Raw genomic sequence first — 25,133 nt, 5'->3', positions numbered from 1 at the left:
GCAGGCTCACGAGCGCTTCATTAAACAAACTCCCAACATGTCAATCTTACGTAATTGTACACATGCTCATGTCAGCATAAAACAACAGAAGAAGACAAGTCGTTCTGATAGGCTCAAATCTTCTGTACCCACTGATAAGAATATGATGAGTCTAGTTTCGATGATTCGAAAATTGAGCGTACGTTTGAGTATCGGCGCCTTAATTATCATGCAAGAAATTACGGCGCAAGACATGCTGGCTTCTTCCTCACAAATGTCATGATAATAACGTGCATTGAGAGGTAAACAAAGCAGATAGCGGCTGGTTAGTTTCACCTGATCCATTAGTCCAGATATCTCGAATATCATATACATCGAATATTTTTAATATTTAGTAATGACAGACCTGCCTAGTGCAAATAGCAGCGCTGCATGCAGAAGATAGCACCTATTGAACTGGCCAAATTTCAGCGAAAAGATCTGGGAACGAACGAGAAACCGCAAAACACTCAGTTCATTATTAGAAGCCTTTTCCCAACCTCTGGGTATTGCGAAAGCGCCATACTACCATTGATTACCGTGTAAATAAACATTATTTTTCTATCTCTAACGTAATTAATATCTATTGATTAGGGATTCATTAGGTGCAAACGAATGCAGATGTAGGTGAGTCAGCTCCTCATTGACCAGATGCAAAAGGATGTTTTCGAAAACTGCTTATACAAGTATGAAGTGTACCAGTAAGAGGCATAGGCCATCCTGGATTAGCGTTGGCACTCCTATTGTAAAAGCAACAAACGATGACTAATAACTTAATGTATCTCGATCAAAACTTTGGTGCTAAAAAAGAATTCCAACGCTAAAGATCAAACATGTAGTCGATTTATTTTTTAATAGCTATCTGGCATTTTATATACTCTTCGAATATAGTTCTGATAACGTTATACACGTTCGAGTCAAGGAAAAAACGAACTACTGAATGCAAAAGCTGTTAACATAGTAACAACTGTTAGGGCTCAAAGTGGATTCACAAACCACGTAGATTAGAATTGAATCTGATCTTGGTACAATATTGATGACGTAGGCAGCAATGAACGCGTGTGAACTAACCTAATGACCATACATTCTCTTGTGCTACAGAGGTAAGTACGGTATCCTGTAGTAAATAAATAAGTATTGTTCCTTTCCAGGATCACGCGTACTAGAGACAGCGCTACAACAACCCTACACAAACTTAACTTTGCACGAACACAGGAGCGACCACAGAAGGACAAGCAGTATGGACTAACTAGATTTTTTCTATTCTAAAAGTGAATCTCGAATGATCATGCCAACATTGCTAGCAGCATGAACACCAGTTCTAATTAATAATTAATTAGTTATTACTCAGGCTTAAGATTATCTAGAATACTACTTTATATCCTTGTTCAACATTGTTAACGCACAACGATTACGCTACGTCGCTACCTATTTCACAACGATGATGGTATTGAATACGCAGGTCTTCTACTGAAAAATTAGAACATAATAGGTTTATTTTCTGTCTGCTCCTTAACATACTGAGTAAATCTTTTTAGAAATTTGGGATATTCCCGTTTGTAGATTGATCGTAATACAGATGCTGGCGCCCACCCTCCAGGATTAACTGAAAGATAAAATAACGATAGGATATTGTTGTTATTATTAGTACCTAGTATCGTCTAACATATATATTACAAAATCACTGCAACAGTACTAAGATATAATCCGTAATATACACGATATCTATTCTAATCATTTGTACGAGATCGAATTGTTTCCACCGCCTTTTTCATTTCATATAAAAACTTTTAAGGTCAACAACCTATAGGCTGCGCTAAAATGCCACACATCAACTCAGAACACCCGATGCTACCATTTTCCCGCTAGCAAAGTGCAGATCACTGGGACAGATTATGCACTCTTGAGGGAGGCGGGATTAAAGCATTCATTTAATAAATTTTTTTATGGCAGAGAGTTCCGCTGTTTCAAAAATTTCCACTATAAATCAACCATTAATTTTTCAACGTCAAACCTCAAAGCATCCACTTAGCGGTTCCTAATTTAGGTAGCTCATTGAGAGAATACGCCAAAACCATTAGTGAACTAAACTAACATTTCAGCAAAACTGTTTTGCTCATACTTCCTCTCTACTTTCCCTGTATTGGCGTAGTTATAGTTGTGCTAGCACTGGCAACTTTGCGAGCAGCAAAAGGCGTCTGACACTCTCCGTCACACTGGCATGTTCCATGAGCACACGCACACATTTTAAAAATCCTCTCTATAAAAAAATAAGTATCCGCTGCTGATTTGCCATTTCCTTTCTTTGCGTTCCTGTACGCGGCTATGTGAAAATATCTAGATCGAGCAACGTAAGTGTTTTCTCACTCAAGCTCATACTCCTGTCATGTAACGACCCATCGACGTTACTACAATCCAGAGCAATGTTAATGTGCCAAGAGAGAACAGAGCAAAGTAAAATAAGAAAGCATGGAAACTATGTCTTGTCCTACACCGACGTTAAGTCTGCTGGCTTGTACTAGCTCTTTGTGAACTGTCGGCGATGTGTGTCTATATACGATTTGAATGGGACGCATGTAGAGAAAATGTTTTTGAAGATTATTGCTACAGAAATATTAGCTCAGTTTGCAGAAGCACTCGTATGGCAGTCGTATCAAGGCCACAAGAGCCAGCTAACGACAGCACAAATACTTAGTAAATGATGACGAAATGTGTATACCTATTGTCTTAAGGGCCAGTGTAGTCCCTAATACTCATACCCCTAACGAACTACCTGCTCTTTTTATTTAGATAGATCAAGGTTAAAATTCATATTCAGCTGGTGCTGTTCGAGTTACCGAATGGGACCTCATATGGATTAAGCTACACTGACGGTACCGCTCCTCCGGCCAGGCACGCAATTTGGTGCCAATTGTTACTTATAATGCCATGCAGGGAAATGTTACACTAATCGCTCCCCATTTTGCCAGGTACAAGACAGGTACTACTATGCATACGTATGCATGGCAGTAGCCAGCCTAAAGACGTCGGCTTATATTTTGGAGATGATTTAATTGATAATACTGAGAGAAAGAATCGAATTTATTGCGTGACACTTAAACAATTACTGGCTGCATTTGCTGCTAGGATGTTTTTTCCATAGCCAGTCGTTTAAAATCAAACATTAGCACTATTTTTCTCTTCCACTTTACAAGTCCTGATGGACGTAATGTTAGTATATATTTCGTAATTAACATAACCAACATGTGGCTAGTGTTTAGTCCAGACAGCGGGTTCGAAGCTGCCAATAGCAACGAAGGCGCAAACAAGAATAGGTTGTTTTTGCGCAGGCCCGTTGTAGACAGCAGCCCCAGTGACCGCTAGGCACTCGATGATGAGATGCTATCTCTGAGTGTTCGACAAAGAAACTCTTTCTGACAGCAAGTTCCCTGCCTTAAGACACCTGCAAGATTCTTCAATGGCACAAAGCTGTGTGCGGCCGAACCAAACACTAGGACTGGCTGACGACACAGCATCTCCATTGCCTAATGTACGCCTGCCGCAGATTGTTCATGCCCACATGCTTCAACAGCAGTTATCAAGCTGCAGATGGAGTGCAAGCCACATAGAGTATACACAGATTTCCGCCTTCTTTGTCTCTCACTGTGCTTAGGTTCCGTTGCGTATTGGTCCCACAAGGAACATAAAACTAAGGCGGCCCTACCACTCTCTACCATCCACCCCATAAAATAATTAAGGATAGTCAGCTTAAGAGATGTATAAATGCATGAAATCACCGCATTCTATATCTGGCGATATGACACCAATATATATATATATATATATACAAAACAATACATACGCAAGGAAACTTTTTACTTGGAGAACAACGAAGACGACCGTCACGGCAGAGGCTACGCTGAAGGCAACCACTTTAACCTCAGCAAGAAGGTGCAAATAGAGTAAAACTGTACTATAGTACTTGTTCTGGCAGATCGGAAAATAAAGCGAACACGATTAACGTAAGGACACATTGATATAAATATGCAATAGGATAGCCCCAGTTAACCACCGAACCTAAGGTATCAGTTCGGTCTCTGTAGTAACAAAGCGTGCCTAAAGTCGATGGGCGGGATTAGAGATCCGATTTCTGACAAAAGGCCATACATATTTTGCACCTGCATATCGTTCCTTATCTAGATAAAAAAAAAAAAACATTCGCTGTAGAAATTTGTTCATTCTAATATGATGATTAAATCAATCGCTTGAGGAATCAAAGCACCAATATAGCATTATCTACAATAAACACATCCCCAGGACTCAACATGCCCGTTGCAATGCGCCCACTGATAATAGGTAATTCGCATTTCTTTTTACATCTTGATGTCACTCGCATAAGATAACTGTAGCATGAGTAACCAAAGACGGCGATAGAAGCCCGGAAAATAGGGAACAGGAAAAACAAAAGTGATGAATTTTGACGGCACGGCTTTTCGTTACACCAAATCTGATGTTGTGTTGTCACTGAAACGATCTAGCGATGCGTAGGCAGTCTTAAAATGACTCACTATGAGATCGTGCTCACTATCGTGCTTATGTGAGTATGCTTATATTTCTACTTTCTCGCTTTCGGCATTCATTTCTCTCCATAACTGCTCATGCACTCCAAGGCTGTCGACGCATAGGCGAAGAAGCCAAGCCAATCATCTGCCGCTTTGTATAGCCATTTTCTAGCTTCTCTTTCAGACGAACGGATGTTCTTGCAAGACAGGAAGGCACTTGTTACGTTTCACCCGTTTTGGGGGTGACGGCCGGCGTCGCCGCCGCCTGCTGCTGTAACGGCTGAGTGACGAAAAGCCGACTTCCATTAGAGATTTTCCCTTTCGCATTCTGTCAATACATCATAGGCGTATTTCATTGCCGTCGCCCTTCTCACAGAAACCGATTCCGCACCTCCACCTTCACCATGGACTCGTCAACGATGTCTCATGGCGGCAGATCCTAGCAGATCACATCGTTTGAGCCAAACAGCTTTGCTTTCTCGATTGGTTCGTCCCACGCGACCTACTCTCACCTACACCTACCCCCTAGAAGGGTATGGGAGAAGAGAATAGAGGGTATATTCAGTAGTGCCGATAGTTTAACGACGAACAGTCGAATACGAGAGCCCGTACGGAACGTCTACTCCCACATCATCCTAGTCCTCCTGTCTTTTGGCTAGACTAAATCTGAGTGAGCAGACGAACCTAAACATAACACAGAACTAAACGATAGACAACAGTGGATGAGCAAGACAACAGTTATCGTCACTGGCCGTCTGCTATTGACGTAGTTTACCTTGCTGCCATATTCTTTTGAAAACTGAATATAAAATTTGCCGCTCTAGATGAAAGCTAAACGGGTATAGTTATATTATAGGTCGCTCTTACTGTAACGCGCCATACGGTTGGTCTAAGACAAGCACTCGGGCAGGCAACATATGTTTAAGGGTACGCATGTAAATAACAAGTTTTTTGCCAGAACATGAATCAACTAAGACATAATGGCGCCTCGAGACGACCGCATAGACATTAATGCAGAAGGCAGTGTTTCCATATAAATCTATATTTAAAAATTCTGTAAAGAGTTGAGGTACAAGATCCAGCATGTACGTTGTTTGTACGGAGTGCTAGCTATATATATACATGTATATTATTATTGTAGTGATATGCTATTACTATCTTTCAACTCGGGGTATCTCTACCAAGTAATGCAGTATAGAAAAGGAATTATTCATCGGGGCATCAGACTGCAGCGTATTCAATCCACAAAATCTATTTTAGTGCGAGGCTCATTAGAGATAGCATTTAAAGTGATAGAATTTGCGATTGTACCGCAAAGTGGCTAGAACAATTACTTTGTCGTCGCATAGTGACACGAATGCAACGACTTTTTTGTCACTGTTTAGGATGAGTAATACTGTTAATGTCATGGACATTTTGAATCCAAATTTGAGCGTCTATGAAGATCGCCAGTGCAAGGTGAAATTAACGGCTTGAAAAATTTTTTAAATAAGAAAGCATAAGTGAAGTGGCTAGTCGAATTGCTGAGTGTATCCCTCATTGAGGTCTTCATCTGCGAAATAAGGTTTCGTTGCACATTCGTGCAGGACACTAATGGTGGGCTCATTAACGGAAGGATAGCCAGCGGCTACATTCAAATAACATATCGATGACCGATTTTCATCAGATGGTTGACGCACAACTTATTTGTCAATCTGAATGTATCTATAACAACAGGCTTTTGCAAATTTCAGACCACAATATAGAGCAAAATGTGTACGTTCGGCCTTCTCGCACAAGGTACGAAAAGTGGTCTTCTTATATAACATGCATACAGCCGTCGTCGGCTGACCATCACTTTTACTTGAGCCGTTCGGATGTAACTTGCGTACCCCTTGTAATAATATGCTGCGATGCATCTCTTAGTAAGCATCTGTCTAGTGCTTACCTAGGTATCTTCCACCCCGCTGAACGTGTATTTTTAACAGGAGCGAATCTATAATCTTCTTTACGAAGAATACGATGATACATAACCTCGAATTAGTTCAGTTAAACAGACGGAACGCGGAGTACATGTGTGCATTAGTCAAAAATGTTGAAAATCGTACTGACGCTGCCCAAATGCGTTGGCCTGCCTGAGTCGTCAAAAGAGCATAACCAGCTTGATTTGACGGCATCATGGCGACAAGATAAAAAAGAAAGCCATTTTATTTATTATGCCAAATTGCTTTACAGTGTTAACACTCACAAATCAACTTTGTCAACCCAGTAGCTCTAACTGAGAGCCAGAGTGTAGCGAACCAAAACGATCACTCTCAACAACATCACGTCTTCATGGCAGACAGGCTGCATGGCGTATTGCTAGCTAAGGAACGATATGATCACAGGCTCTTAGAAAGGAAACCTGCTGTATTAGAAAATATGAGGATAGTTCAGACTATAGCAGGCGCGCACCGCCATAACTTCAGCTCTCATTTATCATTTGACCATTACCGGCCCGGTCTGTTTTGTTTCCTTTACAAACTTGCCTCCTTCATATATTTTCTTGCTCACGTGCCTCCATTTTGGAGGTCTAAAACCGGTTCTGTGCCCATGTTTTTTGTTTTTCCCTTGTATAACATAGTTTTTCAAATTTTCCCTTTAGGGTCTTCGCCTGCGAATAGATCTACCTCCAGCGGCGTTACTGCCAAATCTGTTATTACATCTGACTTAAACGATTAGCTTTTGTTTCTAATGCTGTTGGCCTACTTATCGCACACATTGCTCTATTGGAGAAGACGACAGTTACGAAATTTGGCTGCCCGAAATGTATTTGAAGTCTTACAACATTGGACTTACAGGCGAGTGTCAATACATACTCGTCCATGGTACAAATTTCATGAACGTTTCAGATTGTATCAACATATCGAGATAAGTGAGAATAAAATATGTAACATTTTATTTACACTTATCCCGATAGGTTCTCACCCTGGCAGTCAATCAACAGCCCGACGGTATATGGCACGTAAAAGAAAAATGTATAAAGAAGAATAGCACACGTCCAAAACAACACACCAAAGGAAATTCAGGTCACAGCAACATGAATTACCATTATTACCGTTTACTTCTTTGCTATTGCGGAATTCCCTTTGCATTTTCTCGGGTGTACCTAGATCTCCGCAAAAGAAGGTTAGTTCGTTCTATCATCACAGCGACTACTATGGCGTCCTCACGGTTATTATCAGCGTCAAAGCATAGATCATCATCATCAGCAGCAGCATCAACATAGGGTGCATTATCGTCATCATATTATCATTTACTAAATGCACCTCTGGCTAATCGCCATCCTTCATACGTTCACCCATATATGTGCATATATATACTCGTATAGTTACACAATATTACACAGAATAACTAAAGCAGTCAAGTTTAGGCTAAAGGGGGCGATACAGAGAGCGAGAGAGAGAGGGAGAGACATAGTGAAAAGTGCAGGGAAAAATGGAAACATAAAGGGCGGATAACAAAAGACACAGTCGTCAATGATTATTAACGTCATTAACGGGTGCCCAGACGAGCTAGCAGATAGACGCGAGCGTCGCTGTAACGAATGGGAAACGGTCGATCGTGGGCACCGGTGGAAGAAAAAGAAAACGGTGATATCTGGGATTGTCCAACGGCTTGTCGTTGCTGGGGTAATTTTAATACTTGGTATTCATCGTACATAATAAAGATAAAAAAGTCAGCTTTCGAAAAATTAGCTTTAAAACGCCTTTAAGGAATTGAACTATGTCGCATGTTTCCATAGCAATGAAATACTACCGAGAAATACTGATAGTATGCGTAGCTTTAACGTACGAGCAGTTAATAATATAAGTAACTGTGAGTTGTAACAAGTCGTAGTACTATTGTCAAATCTATCAAATAAATAATAATAATCTCTTGAAGGCTAAATATACTTGTGTTAGTCTATCAGTCCGAATGCAAATAAAGGTGGTCGGATAACTACTACAATGCCACGTACGTGTCAAAATAGAATAATCTTTACTGAATGCTCAAAAATAGTTGAGGCGCTCTTTGGCACTGAGTCCACGCTGATGGTCTTACAACTATGCCGTGACTGACTTCAGTAGTTTTCACATACGAGGCGTTCTTTCCCAGCGTCAAATATGGATAAAATAAATCAATACAGGAAATGTTCCTTTATAATTAAATGTGACCCTACGCCCCACAAACGAGATGTTTGCTGGCTTCGGCGTGTTCAGAGCCGCATGGGTGCACGAAAGTTTCCGGATTCAAAATTAGCGGTTTAATTACCGTAGGTTTGTGTGTATGACTAATACTCACTAGAGGAGCAGTAGGTTATACGCGTGGTCACTTTATCCCGACCCGCTATTTGGGGATCCCCTTCTACATAGGTCTGACCCACAAGGCATACCGTCAGAAATACTCGAACACATCGACCCACCTGAAATAATGAAATGATGTAAAGCCAAATGTTACCTATAGTTCTACATAACGACCAATAAAAAAAACAAACACTTTCAGAAAACGATACTTTCAGGAACAGAGTTTTATTTATATACAACGGCTGATCTATGAATGATACTTGCTGGCGCTATTGTACTTTATACGTACAGGTTTTGACTGAAACCGAACAAGTTAATACATTAATTTCTATTGTACGTTAAATGCAAAATGGATTTAAGATAACAAACTGATATTAAAAATTGAAGGTGGAAAAAATACTATACATAGTCACGTCAAAATACCACGAAGTTCGTCACCGAAATAAGTTGTTTTAGTTGCTGTATTTAAATTACACTCGTTGAATCCGTTTTAGGGACGGCTTTTTCTTATGGGATCAATGATCGATTACCCCCCTTCATCGATCCAACTTCACCTTATATAACTTAATTTAAAGAACAATTACACAACTCCTTTTACTTGATGTGACAAGTCAATAAGGGCGTATAGGTGCCTTATAAATACTGTTAATTCGCATTGAAAAGCTCATTAATTTTCATTTTCCATCAGTTTTTCTACGATAATTTATGTTTTTGCTTCTCACCATGTTTTCTCTTGGTACGGTTCTTTTTGCCAGATCTCACTGCTCGTCATCCTTCCTGTATGAGCGTATGCGTGTATATCGTAATTTAAGGCATAAAAAGTGCACTCCACATATGTAACCCAGCGCAAATCGCAGCCGGCCTAATTGGAGTGGTGCAGCTTGAAGTTCTTTGGGTTTTCTTTTTTAAGTTTCGGTGACGTCAAATGGACGCAAAATTTATTAAGCACTTGATTAGTGCTGCAATATACAGGCGGCAAATCAGGCCCTGACTTCTGCTTATTATCTGGCCAGCTACCGCTGCTCTTTATCGTTTTAGTCCACGCTTCATTGCAGCTACGTTACTCGCTACAAGCCTAAAGCCCTTGAGTAGACGCAGACATATCCAAATACAGGCACAGATTTAAGCAGCACCTTGTCCTTGAAAATCGTTTGCATCGATCAATCGAAGCGAATTAAAGGCCGGAGACAGGAATACCTTTTCCGTTCACAGATCTAGCTCAGTTTGCTAGTGCATTGGGGATTTCTGAAGGATCTTTCCTAATTCAAACAGAAACTGACTTCCCGCGTCTTTCGCTTTATCGATGCCCTTCTAGGCGCTGCGTTTTTAGCTGCTCCAAGCTAGTGGTTTATTCCATTCCACTTCTCGGTGGCGCAGTCCCAAACGATTAGAATAATGATAATATTGCTGGGGCACTAGCTAAAACGGGATTGTCTTATTTTCCCTTAATATTTTACTCCCTTCCCTTTGCCCTCTTTTATTCCTTCGATCTCTTCGATTGTTACAGAGAACTACGAAAGTTCTCACTTCGCGCTTTCCATAAGCATGGGCGATCCCCTGCTTGAGAAGCGTTGCCCGAGTTCATTCTTTTTACATTATTTCTCAAGCTATCGCTTTATCGCAATCACAATTAGACGATTATTTTCCAGTCTAATCGTTTGCTTTCAAGTTTCACTGCTGTCACCGCTGCTTCATGTTCTGTGTCTAGCTATCTAGTAGGACAGAGTTTTTACAAGGCTTTTAGCCTGATCAGTGCAGTGCGCTTAAATATCAAGGGGAGTTCTAGGCGCTCTCGTCCATGTCTGTTGTGTCACAATATCTTTCTATACTAATATACTAACCCTAGCAACGAACAATTGCGTGAACGACTGAATAGTTGCTAATGGTTCGTTTAGTATTTGTTTACATTAAGATGCATTGTGTGATGCGTCCAGTTATACAACATTGTATATATGTAAATATACTTTTAATGACTACGGCATGACGCATTTTTTCGGAAATTCTTATGCAACATGCAATACAGACATGCGTCATTGTGTTTCATGCTATATTAATGTACGATGTTACACATTGTGATACACCTATTGTAAAAAGTTCTCCTTTCAGTATACTTAGGTCTGTTTCAACATGACAGATTACAAGGCACACAAGGGCCAGGGCAGATGTTATATACAAGCACACATAATTATCATTACTGGCTAAACTTGTCTCCCCGCGTCCCTTCATGAATCGCGTCTAACATTCCGGCAACTGGCGTAACCCTTAATCAGGGTCCAAGCGTGTACTAAAACAAATGCAATATGCAACACGAGGGCACATAAAGTCACACGTGATACGAGTATAGGCGCCAGAGGGCGCGCAAAGATGAATTAATTTTGACAAATAAAAGTTGCGAAAAAAAACACCATCGTCGCTGAGAATGAAACTGTTGGTGAGAAGGCAAAAAGCGCTGCAGCACGTGAAACGTACGCGAACGAGGGACATTCGTTTGACAAACGGCGGAAGTCATTTCTTTCCGTAAAAAAAAAACAAATAGAACTTGATTTCTCGGCAAACGGACAATACGCATGTATCCATAACAGAGAGGAAATCCAGCTGGTTCACGCTATGTCATGTCACCGATTTAAAAAGGACCAAGAGGAAGTACAAGCGAGATCAAAAATGTTGCACATTAGTACATCGTATGCCATCTGCATATTCACTGAGGTGCTGAACATGAGCTGTTAAGGACCATTGATGCTAAGACGAACAAAAAATAAAAGATATTTATCAGCTTCGAACGAGATTCCTCTATGACGGTGTAAAACTCTTGTTTAAAAGGTACGATTTCGAGACAAATACTTTTGCAGTCAATCAGGCGAAATAGGCATAGGTCCGTTGAGATCGTTAAACCATTGCGGACTCTGTGTAAAAGTCAACGACGAATAGACAAACAAAACGTTGCTACCGACTATATCGCTTTCACACTGAAATTTTCAGTATTTGGGGGCTGAAACGATTTGATCCAATGCCGCAGTGTTTGCCAGTACCATGCTACAGTTCAGCGCTATTTCTTCTCTGCCACAAAAGCTGTTTTTTGCCGGCGCTATGGTACCATATAGTGTTCTAATGCCAATAACGCCTCAAGTATTGCCGAAACGGCAGTCCATTTTTTTTCCATTGGATATTGAGCTCCGATTTCAAAAAAGAACCTCAAACCCTACATTTAGAATGGAAATAAATTAACGAATAAAATAAACAAAAATACGATTCGATTTAAAGCTGTTTTAAAACTCAAAAATTTAGCTAACCAACAAGGGTTTCGTCTGGAAAAATCTACCGGACACATGAACAAAGGCATAACAAGCACAGACTAGCAAAGTTCCTCCGCATCAGCTAAAACTCGACAAGACATAAAAATGAGGGAGCATGACTCAGTGGCTATTGATTGCGGTCAGCCTTTTTCGTTAAAATCGTAGTGAAAACAATTCCTCAAGCATGCATATATTGATGATGACCATAGCAGGAAAAGAGCCACGTCTTGACATAAATGAATACGCGACTTTGAGTACAACAAAATTAGTTGTACACCTCTATAAACTGTATAATCTCAGGTGGCTATATTGTGATTATTGTATTAGTTAGCAGGTAACTGCATAAAAATAAGTAAACGCTGGCTTGCGTAAATTGGCTTGTATCATTTACGATTAAGGCAGTATCACAATGATGGTGCCTATCTCGATTACGCTCAAACTATCAGACATCACTGTGTGTTCTGATCTAGTTAACTAGCAATAGCCGTATTTAGTAAATAGTATTGATACGTATTAAATTAGGCTTTGATAAAAATAATAATCGTCATCATCATCATCAGAACACATAACGGTGATTTAAGTCTGAAAATTCACGCAAACATGTATCGGTCATAAATACACTATATGTGTTTACGAATCCGAGCGCCGATTTTTTTCATGCCCTGTTGATCTGCACCTTACGTCCCCTCCTCCGATATTACTGCGGATTTATCCACCGAATTAATTCCAATCACAGCCAGCATGTCCCAAAGGTCAAGGATCGTCCACAAAGCGGAAATTACTCATTACTCACTGGTTGTTCATATTATTGTGCTCTTCTCAGAAATAGGGAGGGAAGAACTGCGGTATGAAGCAAGAACAGACAGAGCGAGTGCTTTACTAGGACCCCTGAATCGTTAGTAGGGGAAAAACTCCACAATAAATGATGGAAAAACCAACGAACCAACAGAGCTCCTGGTATCTGGGTCCACGCTCGTCCTGAATCACTAGTCTTGCTGGCCTCTACTAGACATTACATAACAGTCATTTCCCTGCCAACGCATCAACGGTAATATTCTACGATAACTATGTTAGGATAGGTTAGGTTAAGCTAGTTTCTCGGTTAGGCCATGTCCATAATGAGCCACTAACCCGCCAACACCGCTGGCACATTCTTAGCACTACAAGACAAGAAAATGCGAGTATGGAAAAAGGCGAACGACAAAGAGGTTAACAAGTAGCAACCAGGTGTTGATCGTAAAGATGGCGACAACGACCGAGAATCATAACGTCGTCACCATTGAAACGTGCCAGCCGTCTAGATTGGATAGAATATTATGTACAGTCGAGATGGGTGAAAACTGCTCTGAGAACAGGAAAAACTGAAGATGTGACAGTGAGTCAACAAGCAAAATTAGCTATGCTATAACATTTACACAAAATATGTTATTGATGGTTTTTAAAACTTCAGTTACAGCAATTAAAATGATCTACAGTCCTGTAGCCAGAAATAAGCTTCAATAGAAAGTGACGTAGCAAGACCTTCAATCATATTATAGTTGGCTAGTGCAAGGATTTTATATGTCCATAGCAGTGTTCAATGACAGAACAATGCTCTGAAGCGAAGATAGATTTTCGTTTACTCTAAAAGTAACAACTAGAAATGTGCTAATCATGCATTTTATTTTGTCTAAAGCCTATTTACTACAAACGACCATTTTGTGATACCTTCTTGCTAAGCAAGGCTAACAACAATTCGATTACCCGCTGTATTCGTTCTTTTAATTGATACAAAATGTTTTCTAACCAATAACAAATCGTAGGCAAGCTGAACACGCAACTAGCTGATTAAATACATACATAATTCCGTACTGCCTTGTTCTTTACGAACGTTTGAGACCACATTATCACTCACCGGTATCTCAGGCTGATCGCAGGACTTGTTGCACACCATCCACGTGTTGAACAGGTCCCCGCTGACGGGCGGACCCAGCGGTTCACCAAACTGTTCTACCTGTTCAGCCTCAACGCCTTCCCCAGCCATTTGCTCGATGTGCGACCAAAACAATGCGTCGCGCTGGGCTGCAGGCCACACCCGCTTGTGTATCTGATGAAATACTAACGTTTTTGACGTTTCAACCACTTCAACGACCTTCATTGTCTCTACCGTCGGCTCCCAATCATACCGAACCTCGGGTGCAAAAAAATAGTGGCACATCTCACGACCAGTAACACCCTGAAAATGCAAATAGAACGTATACAAAATGAAGTAATGTTTTACTATGTACAGTTACTATGTACAGGAATAACAATTCGCACTACTGCAAAGTGTTTACCGCAAACATTGATATCTAAGCCTACACAAAAGGTCTCGTTGCTAACAGCCATTCAAAGAGTTGTTTTTCATGTTTAGTGCGTCTCTCTTAAAATGAACACGAGATGAAATAGGTACGAAACTATCCTATAGTTTCGAATACAACTGATATACAAATAGTCGATAATTAGGTACTTACTTTGACAACGTGAACGGCCTTAAGGGGATCGCAGACCAACCCATCAACCTCAACTTCTCTCTTATACATTTTCATAAGCCCATCTTCAGCGAACAGCTGCCAGCCTCCTTCACCGCCAAGGCCCATAAGCGCGTATCGATACTGTTCGCGTGTCGTCTCATCAATCTATTACAGAATCAGATAGAAATAGTATCAATATGTGTAGCCGGCAACAACGGTTGACTAACGCTGAGGACTTTTTGAAACGAAAAGAACTATATTGTATAAGAGCATGGTGACGATTATCACCAACTAGGTACATGAGGTCAATTGGAAGATAAGATCGAGTATTCGTTCCGAGCAAAAGCAGCGATCAAGGCTTGCTGAAACCTTTTCATAACATATTTTCTACGAAATATACTATACAGGAGTAAAGCTAGTTAGAATTAAAGGTTATTTCTAATTTCGTATACGTATACACTTTCAGAAGTTACTATGTGAGGCAACGTTGTAATGGTATTTGTGAAAAAAACTTTATTTATTTACTCAATATGATTTTCACTAGTCCAAAAATTCGTTATATTCACCTCCTTTGATAGAGGATGATTTTTTATTTGGGCCCCAGTCGCGTCCGGATTTTGCAGCTGGCGCACTTTATTTCGAATTTGTCGTTTCTGTTCAACCTCTTGATCGTTCTGTTCGATAAAAGCTTCAACTGCATCGAAAAAGTCTTCTTCATTTAGAAGCGAGTGCGGTCCCTCCACCATATCGGGGCAGTTCATGTTAATCAACGAAGGTCGTTTGCCCAACGCCGTGACCACGCCGTTTCCGCCCGCGGAAGCAGCGGCCGACGAGTCCAAGCCACCTGTTGCTACAATAGTAGACATCCCATTGCCCGTACCCAAAGCAGCTTCTGCCCGCCTACGTCGCTCGACCTCCTAATAAAAGACAAAACCAGTAATACGAGCCGACAAAAATATTTATCAAAAACAACGAGCTTTCAGCTTGTTGAGATTGACAGGGGAATTTCTCTTTTACCATGACATATGCACACGTTATATTGGAACACTTCACGGAAAAATGACTCAGTCGTTGTGTTTGTTCCAGTTTACGCCACAAACCCTGTGGTAAAAGAAACGATTTTATGGCATTAGTGCAATATAATTAATCACAATATATTGATAAATATACTATACATTTTTCATAATACCGTCTTACACTTGTAATTAATTCTGAACATAATTTGCACTGAGATATGCTGGAGCAGTAAAAATACCACTTATCCTCCTTTTGACGGACATGATTCTATCCAACTTGTCATCAATCACTTGGGATAAACTAGCCAGAGACCAAGAAAGATGTCTCATATCTAGCTCGACTAAAGTAATATATACAAATACAAAAAAATTTTGTTCAATGATGAGAGCGACATGAGATTTTACACTAGGCTTATAAGTACTACCACTTCAGTGAACGTACAACGCTAGATCTATAATGTGATATTCTTTAGGAAACTGAGCTGGGTGCTACATTAGTATATGTATTACTACTGACCCGTTCAAGTTTTCTACGCCAGTTATCTTCGTGCTGCGAGACCAGCTCGACGCACTGGGCGCAGGCTGCCAGTAGGGCATGACTCGTGGCTTTAAAGGTCATCGCTTCACCCCTGACGTCAACGGAGCTAACCGCTGACGGAAACTCGGACACAACTCCTGCCAACCCCTCGTACACCGTCTAAATAAATAAGTAAGACAAACGGGTTAGGCAAGCAAGCAAGTTACATGATGATAAATTAACATCAATGTCTTTTAATTGTGACTGGCCGCACTAACTGTGACCGGCGGTAAAACAAATTAGTTTTTCCATACTTTCTCCATACTTAATCCATATTTACCCTCCATACTTTCCATACTTACTCCATACTTACCCTCCATACTTTCCATACTTACTCCCATAAATTTAATTTCTAAGAAACCTCATAGAAAAAAGTGAGTATTGTTATGTTGCATTAAAAGAGCATCGATGGGTAGGTGTCTCTCTGGTGAATAGTATGTTTGCTCCTTCAATAATTTTAGCATTTTGCACTCAAACGATATGTATTTTTTTAGATGTTACAAAATTGCCCTTCGGATAAATTCTACCGCGAAGTGTGATTTGACCGCATGACTTGTAATCTTTTAACAGTTCACAGGGAGGATGCCAGCGTGACGAATAACGCTTAGATAAACACTGATAATTAATGCTGAAGCCGCTCTAAACGGCACCGTCGACACTTGAAATTCGAAAAGTGGTTAATTTTTTAGCTAGGTCATCTGTTGATATCAGAACAAGTTGCTCGAAAGAATGACCGTTATCTATAGCACAAACATATTACATTATAACTCTTCTAGTTTCATGTTAGGGCTTTAAAATTCAGCGTAAGAGTTTAAAATTATTTATAATTTAGCGCAGTACTGGTTATTATCAATTGACTAATTAAAAGACCCACAGTATATGAGGTCTCCATCTACCAGGATATATTCTTACTTTCTCAATCATCATATGCAATACTTCCCATGCAACCACGAGTTTGCTGAAATGAATTTGAAGAAGTCAGTCTCTCCCAAAAGTCAACGTTTACCCGTAAAATCAACGTCGGCGCCCTATGGTCGCGTTGGTAAAACTGTCTTATTTACTGAGCTCTTCATAATACATCTTCAAAAAACCTTTCTTAAGCACTGCGTTCAAATTTTACAATTACCGATATAGCGGCTTCAGTAAAGTATAAGCTATTTATTGAAACGTATTTACAACGTTTGCGAATTGTTTGATTGCCGCTATAGATTCCTAATATCGCCTTTAAAAACAAAGCTGTAACAGCAAGAATAGATACGAGGTGATATGACCTACCTGTATTGTGTCGACTTGTCTTGCGAGAATGTCTTTAAAGGTGTCAATTTCGTTTAGCTTTTCCTTGATTAGACTCCTTCGGGAGCCGATCGAGCTCTGCGACATCGTCGATCCAATTGATATCGACGACCCATGGCGCTTTAAGGACTGATCACTCCCATACGCGCTGTTGTTTACCAGAAACCAAATTCCAAGCAAATACCGGGACACAAATACAGGGTAACGCAAGTTAGTCGAGGAGGAAACAAGCGTGGTTTGGCTCGAAATAGCGTTCGTAACAACGAGTGGCAGTAGCAGTGTTTTTGACAAATGTTACTTGGGAAATCTTTTATTACTCACTCTAACAAGTACCCGATTCTATCTGATACTTTATTTTTTAAAAAGAACTAACTGTAACAAAAAAGTGCCTTAAGCTCTAGCCTTACTTTCATGCATAAATATTGATTTGAACATATGGGACCCGTCTTTGCTGAGATAAGAGCGTCATACTTTGTATAATTTTTCTGTATACTTATTAGTTTAACTAGTCATTTTATTACTTATATGAGCAGCTCCTACTAGGCGTTGGAAGTGCTAGCTAATAGAAGTTAGAAAACAGCAGGATTTTGCGTAACCCAATCTTGAAGCTGCCGAACAAATAAAAAAAATATTACAGATTCTAATACAATATTACGATACTTATATTGCTGCTTTTGCTCTTTTAGAGTCATATTCATAGACATTTACTTACCTGTCAGGCGCATTTTTATGACTTTCGATGGCCTCAAGCCACCGGTTTCGCGTTTCAACATCATTAGCTCGAAGGTACCACATATCACCATTAACGACGCCCATATCGAAACGACATTCATCGACTTCGTGGGGCTGAACGATGAAATTGATTGTCAACCAACAATTCCACAAATATGTAGGTGCATCCGCGTGTATCACGGCAGTAGAAAGTGTACGATTCAGATTAAGAAACAGGTAATACAGAGAAATCCCGTCAGGTACAGAGACATTTGTTATATGATTTATTCTAACACCTTGATTATTATAAGAATATATGAGGAATTGATGGCACATGGTATGTATAATCTCTTTTATACCGAACTCACCTAATCACATAAATATTGAATTGAACTATCGAAGAATAACACTCTGAAGACTGGATTTAACTGAAACTTATGAAGGAATTGCATTCAACTAACGGTTTAGCTAACCTACAGCAATATCAAAAATAGGTACGTGCGCATTATGATATTTTCTAACAATGTAATATATATATTTTTTTTTTACGATGAGGTTTACGTTATTTTTATGATGAAAAATTCAAAGGAAACATCTGAGTGGATGATTAAGCCATTTTCCCATGGCAATATTGATTGACATGTTGGATAGATACAAACAAGGCAGCCTCTATTTTATTGTATTGTTTCATTGTTACTGAGGAACATTCTCGTGTTGTATTGTATTTGTAAATTCCAAGGCATAACCCTAGTTTCCCGTACCTTCTTATATTACACTTCGAGAAATTTTTTTCGAAAAATTTCGAAGAAAATTCGAGGAAGTTGCGAAGCAACTAGAAACAGTGAACTAGTAAAAACAAAGCCAATTGCTCTGTCAAACTCAGTTGACCGCACTAATTAATTTTTGCTTAAAAGTGAATAGGCTTACAGTAACAGAGCTCGTACCTCCCAGCTCCACCCATATATCCATAAATCAACCTTTTTGGGAAACATGATACTCACGAACGAACTCGGCTATATATAGATGAGGAAAAATAAGTTCCTCATTTTATGTTATTTTACATAACTAAAAATATTATTAAAGGAAAGACGCTACTTTTTAAATTAGTCCACCGGTAACTATGGAAAATGTATACGCTTAAATATGCACAGCTAGACACTAATGTGTTCTAGAATGTACTGATCTTAATCTCGTCTACGTAAATGTTTGTGCCCTATTTTGTTTAAAGTATATATTCGTTTCTCCTGAAGCTGGTATCCCTTCTTAATTCTTCTACACACGATTATCTGTAACGGCCTTATACCTTACACTCACCTTACAGATAGCTTTCTGTATGCTCACAGCGCCGCGACAGCCGAAGCTTGTGTCATTCTCCGATTTATAATAACTAAGAGTCTGATTTGCTAGCACAAAATATCTTGGCTGCCATCCATGCAGGTAGTTGGTCCATTTACAGAGCGATCCTTGCAGTGTAATACCACTGATGGTGGACGACGCAGACGGCCCTGCTGACGAGGATAGTTCTTCCTCTTCGTCGGATAAGAGCGCCCCACCTCCGGCCAGAGCTCCGGAACCACCATCATCCGACATCGCGCCAGGCTCACTCCTGCGATAATGGAAACAGGACACAAGACTACAAATGATTCCTGCGAAAAACGACGCAGACTGTTCGGGCAGGAGCTCGGTAAGGTGAGTAATATTGCATATTTATTATAACGGTGTAATATGCATGTGGACACCTACTAGCAACTTGATTGGTGTCTCATTTAATTTAGAACAACAAATCGAACATGAATAACAGCTAGATGAACCTTGATATAAGCTAATTGGATTTTATAAAACACTTTTTGCAGCATGCTATAGCAGCTATTCCCAATAGCTCCGTAACGCCCAAATGCCTGTGCGCACTACTGTATATATGTTATTATATATTATTTGCGAAGCCCCTCTCTGTTCGGCACGAGTTTTAGTATTAGCTAGCTGGCCTGTTTTGCATGGCGACAGTCATTTTATGAGACTAGATATTCGAAGCCCTTCCAAGATTTCTGCCGCCCTTTTACGGCTTTACGTAACATACGCATCATGCTAAGTGGAAGAAAAAATATAGGTGTGGGTACGGAAAACCATCAGTACTAGAGTTACATAACTGTGCTCTCCTGCGCCGCCGTCATAATGTAGTAGCTACCCAGGAACATCAACATATTTCCATCGCGTTTCGCTATTGTAGTAGCGATTTGAACGATCAGCTACAATAGTAAGATGCTGATAATGACGTCAACATAAATATTACCCATTATTTTAATAAACTAACGGGGTCAATAAATGTTGTCAAATATAATAACGAAGAATCACAGAGCCACTAACTAAAATCTTCTAAAATCGCACCCTCTATTCCGTTACAGAAGGAATAAGAACCAATCGACTCACGTGCTGCCAATGATCCCGCATCAGTTCGCTAAATACGTAGTAACCGACAACAGCGCCACTGCCGCAACCTCAAGTTGCTGCTATTCTGGGATCCACTTCTTTCTTCGCCTTGGTATCAGGGCCATCTTCGAGTCGTTCAAGAACAGAGAGCAGCACCGGCGACGCATACGGAGGCGTAGTTCACTTCGTCGTTTGTTGACGTGGTCGATTTCGACACGCACTAGATTATTACACACTGCAGTAAGTGTGAAGATCTGTCCACACACGATGCGATGACGCCAGTTTTTCCTGGCACCTCCGAAATAAGCTTACGGTACGGAGCGTCTAACTGCACCAGTTTAGAAACGGCCGTGTAGATTCTACAGTAAAGCAGGCCCAATAAGCCAGCTTCTACTTCCCCGAAAATCCTAGCATTGTGAAAAGGGGTGAATGCGGCCGACAGACCAAACGAAAAAACGAGGTGAGCACAGCAACTATAAGATGCTTGCATTTACACAGATACGTAGAGTAAAGAAACGGTCAGAACAGGGGCATCTAGGAGATTTTAGATGCTCCAATAAGGCAGCAACGTCGGAAAAGCTGGTGCCGTCAGACGTACAGCCTACCGGGCAGGGTCGTGCAGCGCAGGGGTGGAGTCAATTCGCGGACAAAAACACGACAACGAAAAAGACGAACCACCGATGTACTGACTACGTTGTCGTGTCAGCGAGTGCAATGTAGTTCTACAGTTGGTAATGGGTACCCAACAAAAACAGCCTGTCACTAAAGGGCGAAAGCTAGAGCACTTAGCTGTGATCCGACAGTTAGGCTGCACCTTCTAGAAGCCACGAACTACAAACTACACTGGAGAAAGAACAGGCCAAACCAAAAATAGTCTGAGGAGCGACAAACGACGACGGGAGGATCGATCAGTAAAAAAATAGTGTGTTTTTTCTATTAGAAATTCAGCGGTGTTAGCTGCAGTAGCCGTCGAAGAGGCTGAGGGAATGAGGGAAATACAAGGCTAATAAAGGTAAATAAAAGGATATATAGATATAGCAGGAAAGAGAATACGCGGTACACGAAAATAGATATGGTATTAGCATATCCAACTAAAATGGATGAGAAAGCCTTTCTCAATCGTTGTTAACTATCAATGACGGATGAAATTACACAGATTCTTTTTCACGAAAAATAGACTCGGTGTATTCAAACACAAACAAAGACGTCATTTCCAGAGGCTGAGCAGTAGCATTTTCGTTACTGTTATTTCCATCGTTGTCGCACCTATTTAAAGCTCAGAACAATCGCCCACTACATCATCAACAACGGCAACAAAATCAAAAAAACAACACATCTGTGTGTATCAACAACTTGAAGTGAATTAATTACAATTACGTGTATTGGCATGTTTGTGTGCGTATGTGAAACGTCGCATCCATCGTATTTTGCTGACCACCAAATCCTGTGCAGTTCTTGCAGTAGCTCAGCCGCAGGCAATGGACGTGGCTGTAGCATGTATAAGCTTCCCTTCAGTATCGCATTGTATAGAGCACATATTCAATATAGTAATAGCAGGTAGTTGGTTTAATATCTATTAGAAACTGAAAGCTAGAGAGGTAGACGTTGCCTGTATTAGATCTGTTGCAGTTAACGAATGATTGCCTAACAAATGGCGGTGCTGTGCGTGGATACGTTCGGGTCAAGAGTGGTGAAGAGCCACTGTTGAAACAGCAACGACGGCGACGGCGACGATTGTATCAACTGCGGCGGTGGCCAGGCCACAAAGAAAACATCTCAACGCAAAACAAGAGAGCTAGTAAACCTACTGGTTGAAACGAACGAACATGCGGTTAAATTCGATTAAGTTATTGACAAATTGAATATTACTTAGGTCACGCAACAGAAACTGGGAACAAAAACTAGCGGAAGAGTTGAGGTTAGCTATTGTCATAGGCATAATTCTATGGAAAAGCATAAAGGATAAAGTAAAAAAGAGTAATTGCGGTCTGTTTAGGGCATAGTGTAGATGGGGCCAGAAGAAGGACGCACGGCTTACAAATGTATTGCGTCGGACAGTCTGCACAAACGAGCTAACCGATTGATAAACTTGTACGAAGGTATACCTTATTAAGTTTATTAATCTCGGTTAGGCTTCGCGGACGAAGATAGTTAGCTCGCTTTGAGTCTTATTGCTACCAGTAAAGAAGGTAAAGAGAAACTACAAAAAAAGAAACAGACCGTTCTTAGTAACCAGGAAGAATATAGACGACAATCACGATGAACTAGTCTCAGTGACTGAGAAAAACGCTGTAACTATGTGGCGAGTATGACCAAAGCATGAACCACCAAAGGGTGACAATGTGTGCAGATAGACAATATATGCCAATATACCGGCAAATGTAGACTAGAAATATGGATTCTAGCATTGCCGTCAGCACAAGCTGAATCTGCTAAAACCGATAGTAATTATATTAATAATACAGAACCTCATTTCTCTAGTATTCTAGAGAGAGAGAAAAAAAAGAAATTAGAGATTTCTTTAGACAAGTTTCCTTTTCTGGTCACAACTCATTTTTTTTCAATCTGTATATAGATTTGTTATATGCCGCTCTTCAAACTCATTAAATCAAACGTGAGTTTTGAAACACATGTTCATGCCCGAAAAAAAGGCACGGCAAAATAGGCTGACAAAGCTATAGTACCTTACTCCCTCTCGAAACAATTTCGCGCTTAGTTTAATTTAATATGACGGCACTACAGTTTCAAATAGATTTAATGTCACTCGACACCAGTAATACAAGAATGTTGTTACGGTGTTCTCGATTTTAGCGTGTGGCATCCGGACACGTCAGAATGAGGTGGCAAAATCTACAGCATAGAGACTAGGTATATCAGCATAGCTACAGCATGAGCTTAACTCATTGGTGTCAAATGCGACTCTGATGAAGCCGAGGTACTCTTGAAAATCACTTTTTAATCATAGCTATTTTCAGAGTTTTAATCGTAACCTTTTTTGAATAATTCTATTTGAATTCCACCGAATTCACTAACTCCGCTATTCTATTCTAATTATTTGAATTTGAAGGATATGGGATGTCAAAAGGTCTGCGAGGTAACGGTATATAGCACCACCTTTATATATCATACGCACTGTTATGTTTTTGTTGATGTTGACTGTGATGTGCGCGACCGCCCGGTAGATCACAAATTAACACTCCCCCATGAGAGGTTTGAGCACAGCGAGATCAGCTGGTTCAGTTCGCGCCACCGCGCAACGGCTACGATTCACTCAACTCACTGTCAACGACGCAATCGTAGTCTGGGGTAGCAGTAGTAACTGCGACAACTCTTTTTTTCATTAGTAAATAGCAACTAATTTTTACCTATCCTAGCAGAATCTTAAAAGAGAACGGACAATGTTTTCTGTCATACCTGGTAACGGCTTTCTACCCCGCCTGTCATCAAGTTTATTTACATATTTGGATGCTCAGTTTACCGCTCGCTGTCCACGAGCGAACTTCACGCCGAGTTAGTTGCCAAAATAATATCAGTGAAGCATATCGCCATAAGTTGTAACAGTGCCTAGATATCACACTACTCCTACTACAATATACACATACATACATACACGGTACAATCGGACGAATGCCAATATTCCGCCGCCACCGATGGAAGCAATAATCTCAAGCGCGCACACTCTCACTTTAATACCTTATCATCGACATGCAACATCCGGCCTTTGACAGGTACGACCTAAAAGCAGTCGGAGCAATCACCACAAGCACTCACTCACCTGCTGCCCCTGCTGCTGTTGCAGCGCGGCCCGGGCCTGGTTGTGTTTCTGGTGGGTCGGCACCGGCCTGGGGCTGGAGAAGCCCAAACGACCAGGCGCCAGCAAGTCCAACTTGACAGACGGAACACCTTTTACCTTGATCATATAGGTAACCAGCTGCTTGTGACAAGGACTGAACGTCAAATTAAACGAGGGTCAAAACGGCAGGAGCGTTATGTAAGAGCATTACAGCGACAGCAACGGTACGTTCTGCGATAGCAGTAGGTGGCAATTGCACGATTCAGCACTACAGCTCTCTCATTATCAGAAAGCGACATACGAGTGTGTACACGCAACACATCGAGAGAACCAAGGCGATAGTCCGATACACAAGTAGCCAGCCACTCAGCTATCCCTACCACACTCCTATGCCAGCAGTCGCTGTCCACTAACTCTCTTACACACACAGAGACAAACAAAGAGATAAGACACACAGTCCACCACAATGACACTCACACCCTCATTGCAGACACAAACAGGGTTAGTGCCCCTAGAAAATGGAAAAATAGAAGTAAGCGGGCACGAATTATCCCACACAGGAACAAAAACAGATCGCTAGAAACAGGCATGGACTTAGACTACATATCGAGACGAAAGTACCGGAACATCGTAACATTTTACCTCCACTAAAAAACGCTCACTTTGTC

At 40.7% G+C, this 25,133-nt stretch overlaps 1 protein-coding gene across 4 annotated transcripts; it reads right to left on the bottom strand.

The window, feature by feature from the left end:
• Positions 1–1,483: 1,483 nt before the first annotated feature.
• cert (ceramide transfer protein) lies at positions 1,484–24,981 on the bottom strand. 4 transcript variants are annotated; one of them, XM_022843449.2, is made up of 11 exons: positions 24,448–24,972; positions 20,673–21,079; positions 19,560–19,851; positions 18,247–18,380; positions 17,517–17,682; positions 16,182–16,361; positions 15,215–15,565; positions 14,649–14,813; positions 14,051–14,371; positions 8,862–8,982; positions 1,484–1,624 (listed from the first exon to the last, which is right to left on the bottom strand). In XM_022843449.2, exons 3-11 carry the CDS (start codon positions 19,833–19,835, stop codon positions 1,497–1,499), a joined length of 1,842 nt encoding a protein of 613 aa, XP_022699184.1. In that variant the 5' UTR covers positions 19,836–19,851; positions 20,673–21,079; positions 24,448–24,972; the 3' UTR covers positions 1,484–1,496. The 4 variants fall into 4 exon arrangements, with proteins under 4 accessions (XP_022699184.1, XP_086826928.1, XP_022699186.1 ...); XM_086970802.1 differs by having other exon boundaries at positions 20,673–20,892; XM_022843451.2 differs by lacking the exon at positions 8,862–8,982 and having other exon boundaries at positions 24,448–24,981.
• Positions 24,982–25,133: the final 152 nt, after the last annotated feature.

The sequence above is a fragment of the Varroa jacobsoni genome, unplaced genomic scaffold (genome assembly GCF_002532875.2).
Source record: "Varroa jacobsoni isolate VJ856 unplaced genomic scaffold, vjacob_1.0 scaffold_1063, whole genome shotgun sequence".
Taxonomy (NCBI): Eukaryota; Metazoa; Arthropoda; class Arachnida; order Mesostigmata; family Varroidae; genus Varroa; species Varroa jacobsoni.
This window is presented reverse-complemented; position numbering and strand designations above follow the sequence as displayed.

What these genes read in the sequence shown, in the direction of transcription:
- cert (XM_022843449.2), bottom strand. Translation starts at nt 19,835, where the DNA reads ATGTCGGATGATGGTGGTTCCGGAGCTCTGGCCGGAGGTGGGGCGCTC. An exon ending in GACAAGTCGACACAATACAG is followed by an intron (nt 16,362 to 17,516) that starts GTAGGTCATATC and finishes TTATTTATTTAG; the next exon opens with ACGGTGTACGAGGGGTTGGC. An exon ending in AGGCCGTTCACGTTGTCAAA is followed by an intron (nt 14,372 to 14,648) that starts GTAAGTACCTAA and finishes TTGCATTTTCAG; the next exon opens with GGTGTTACTGGTCGTGAGAT.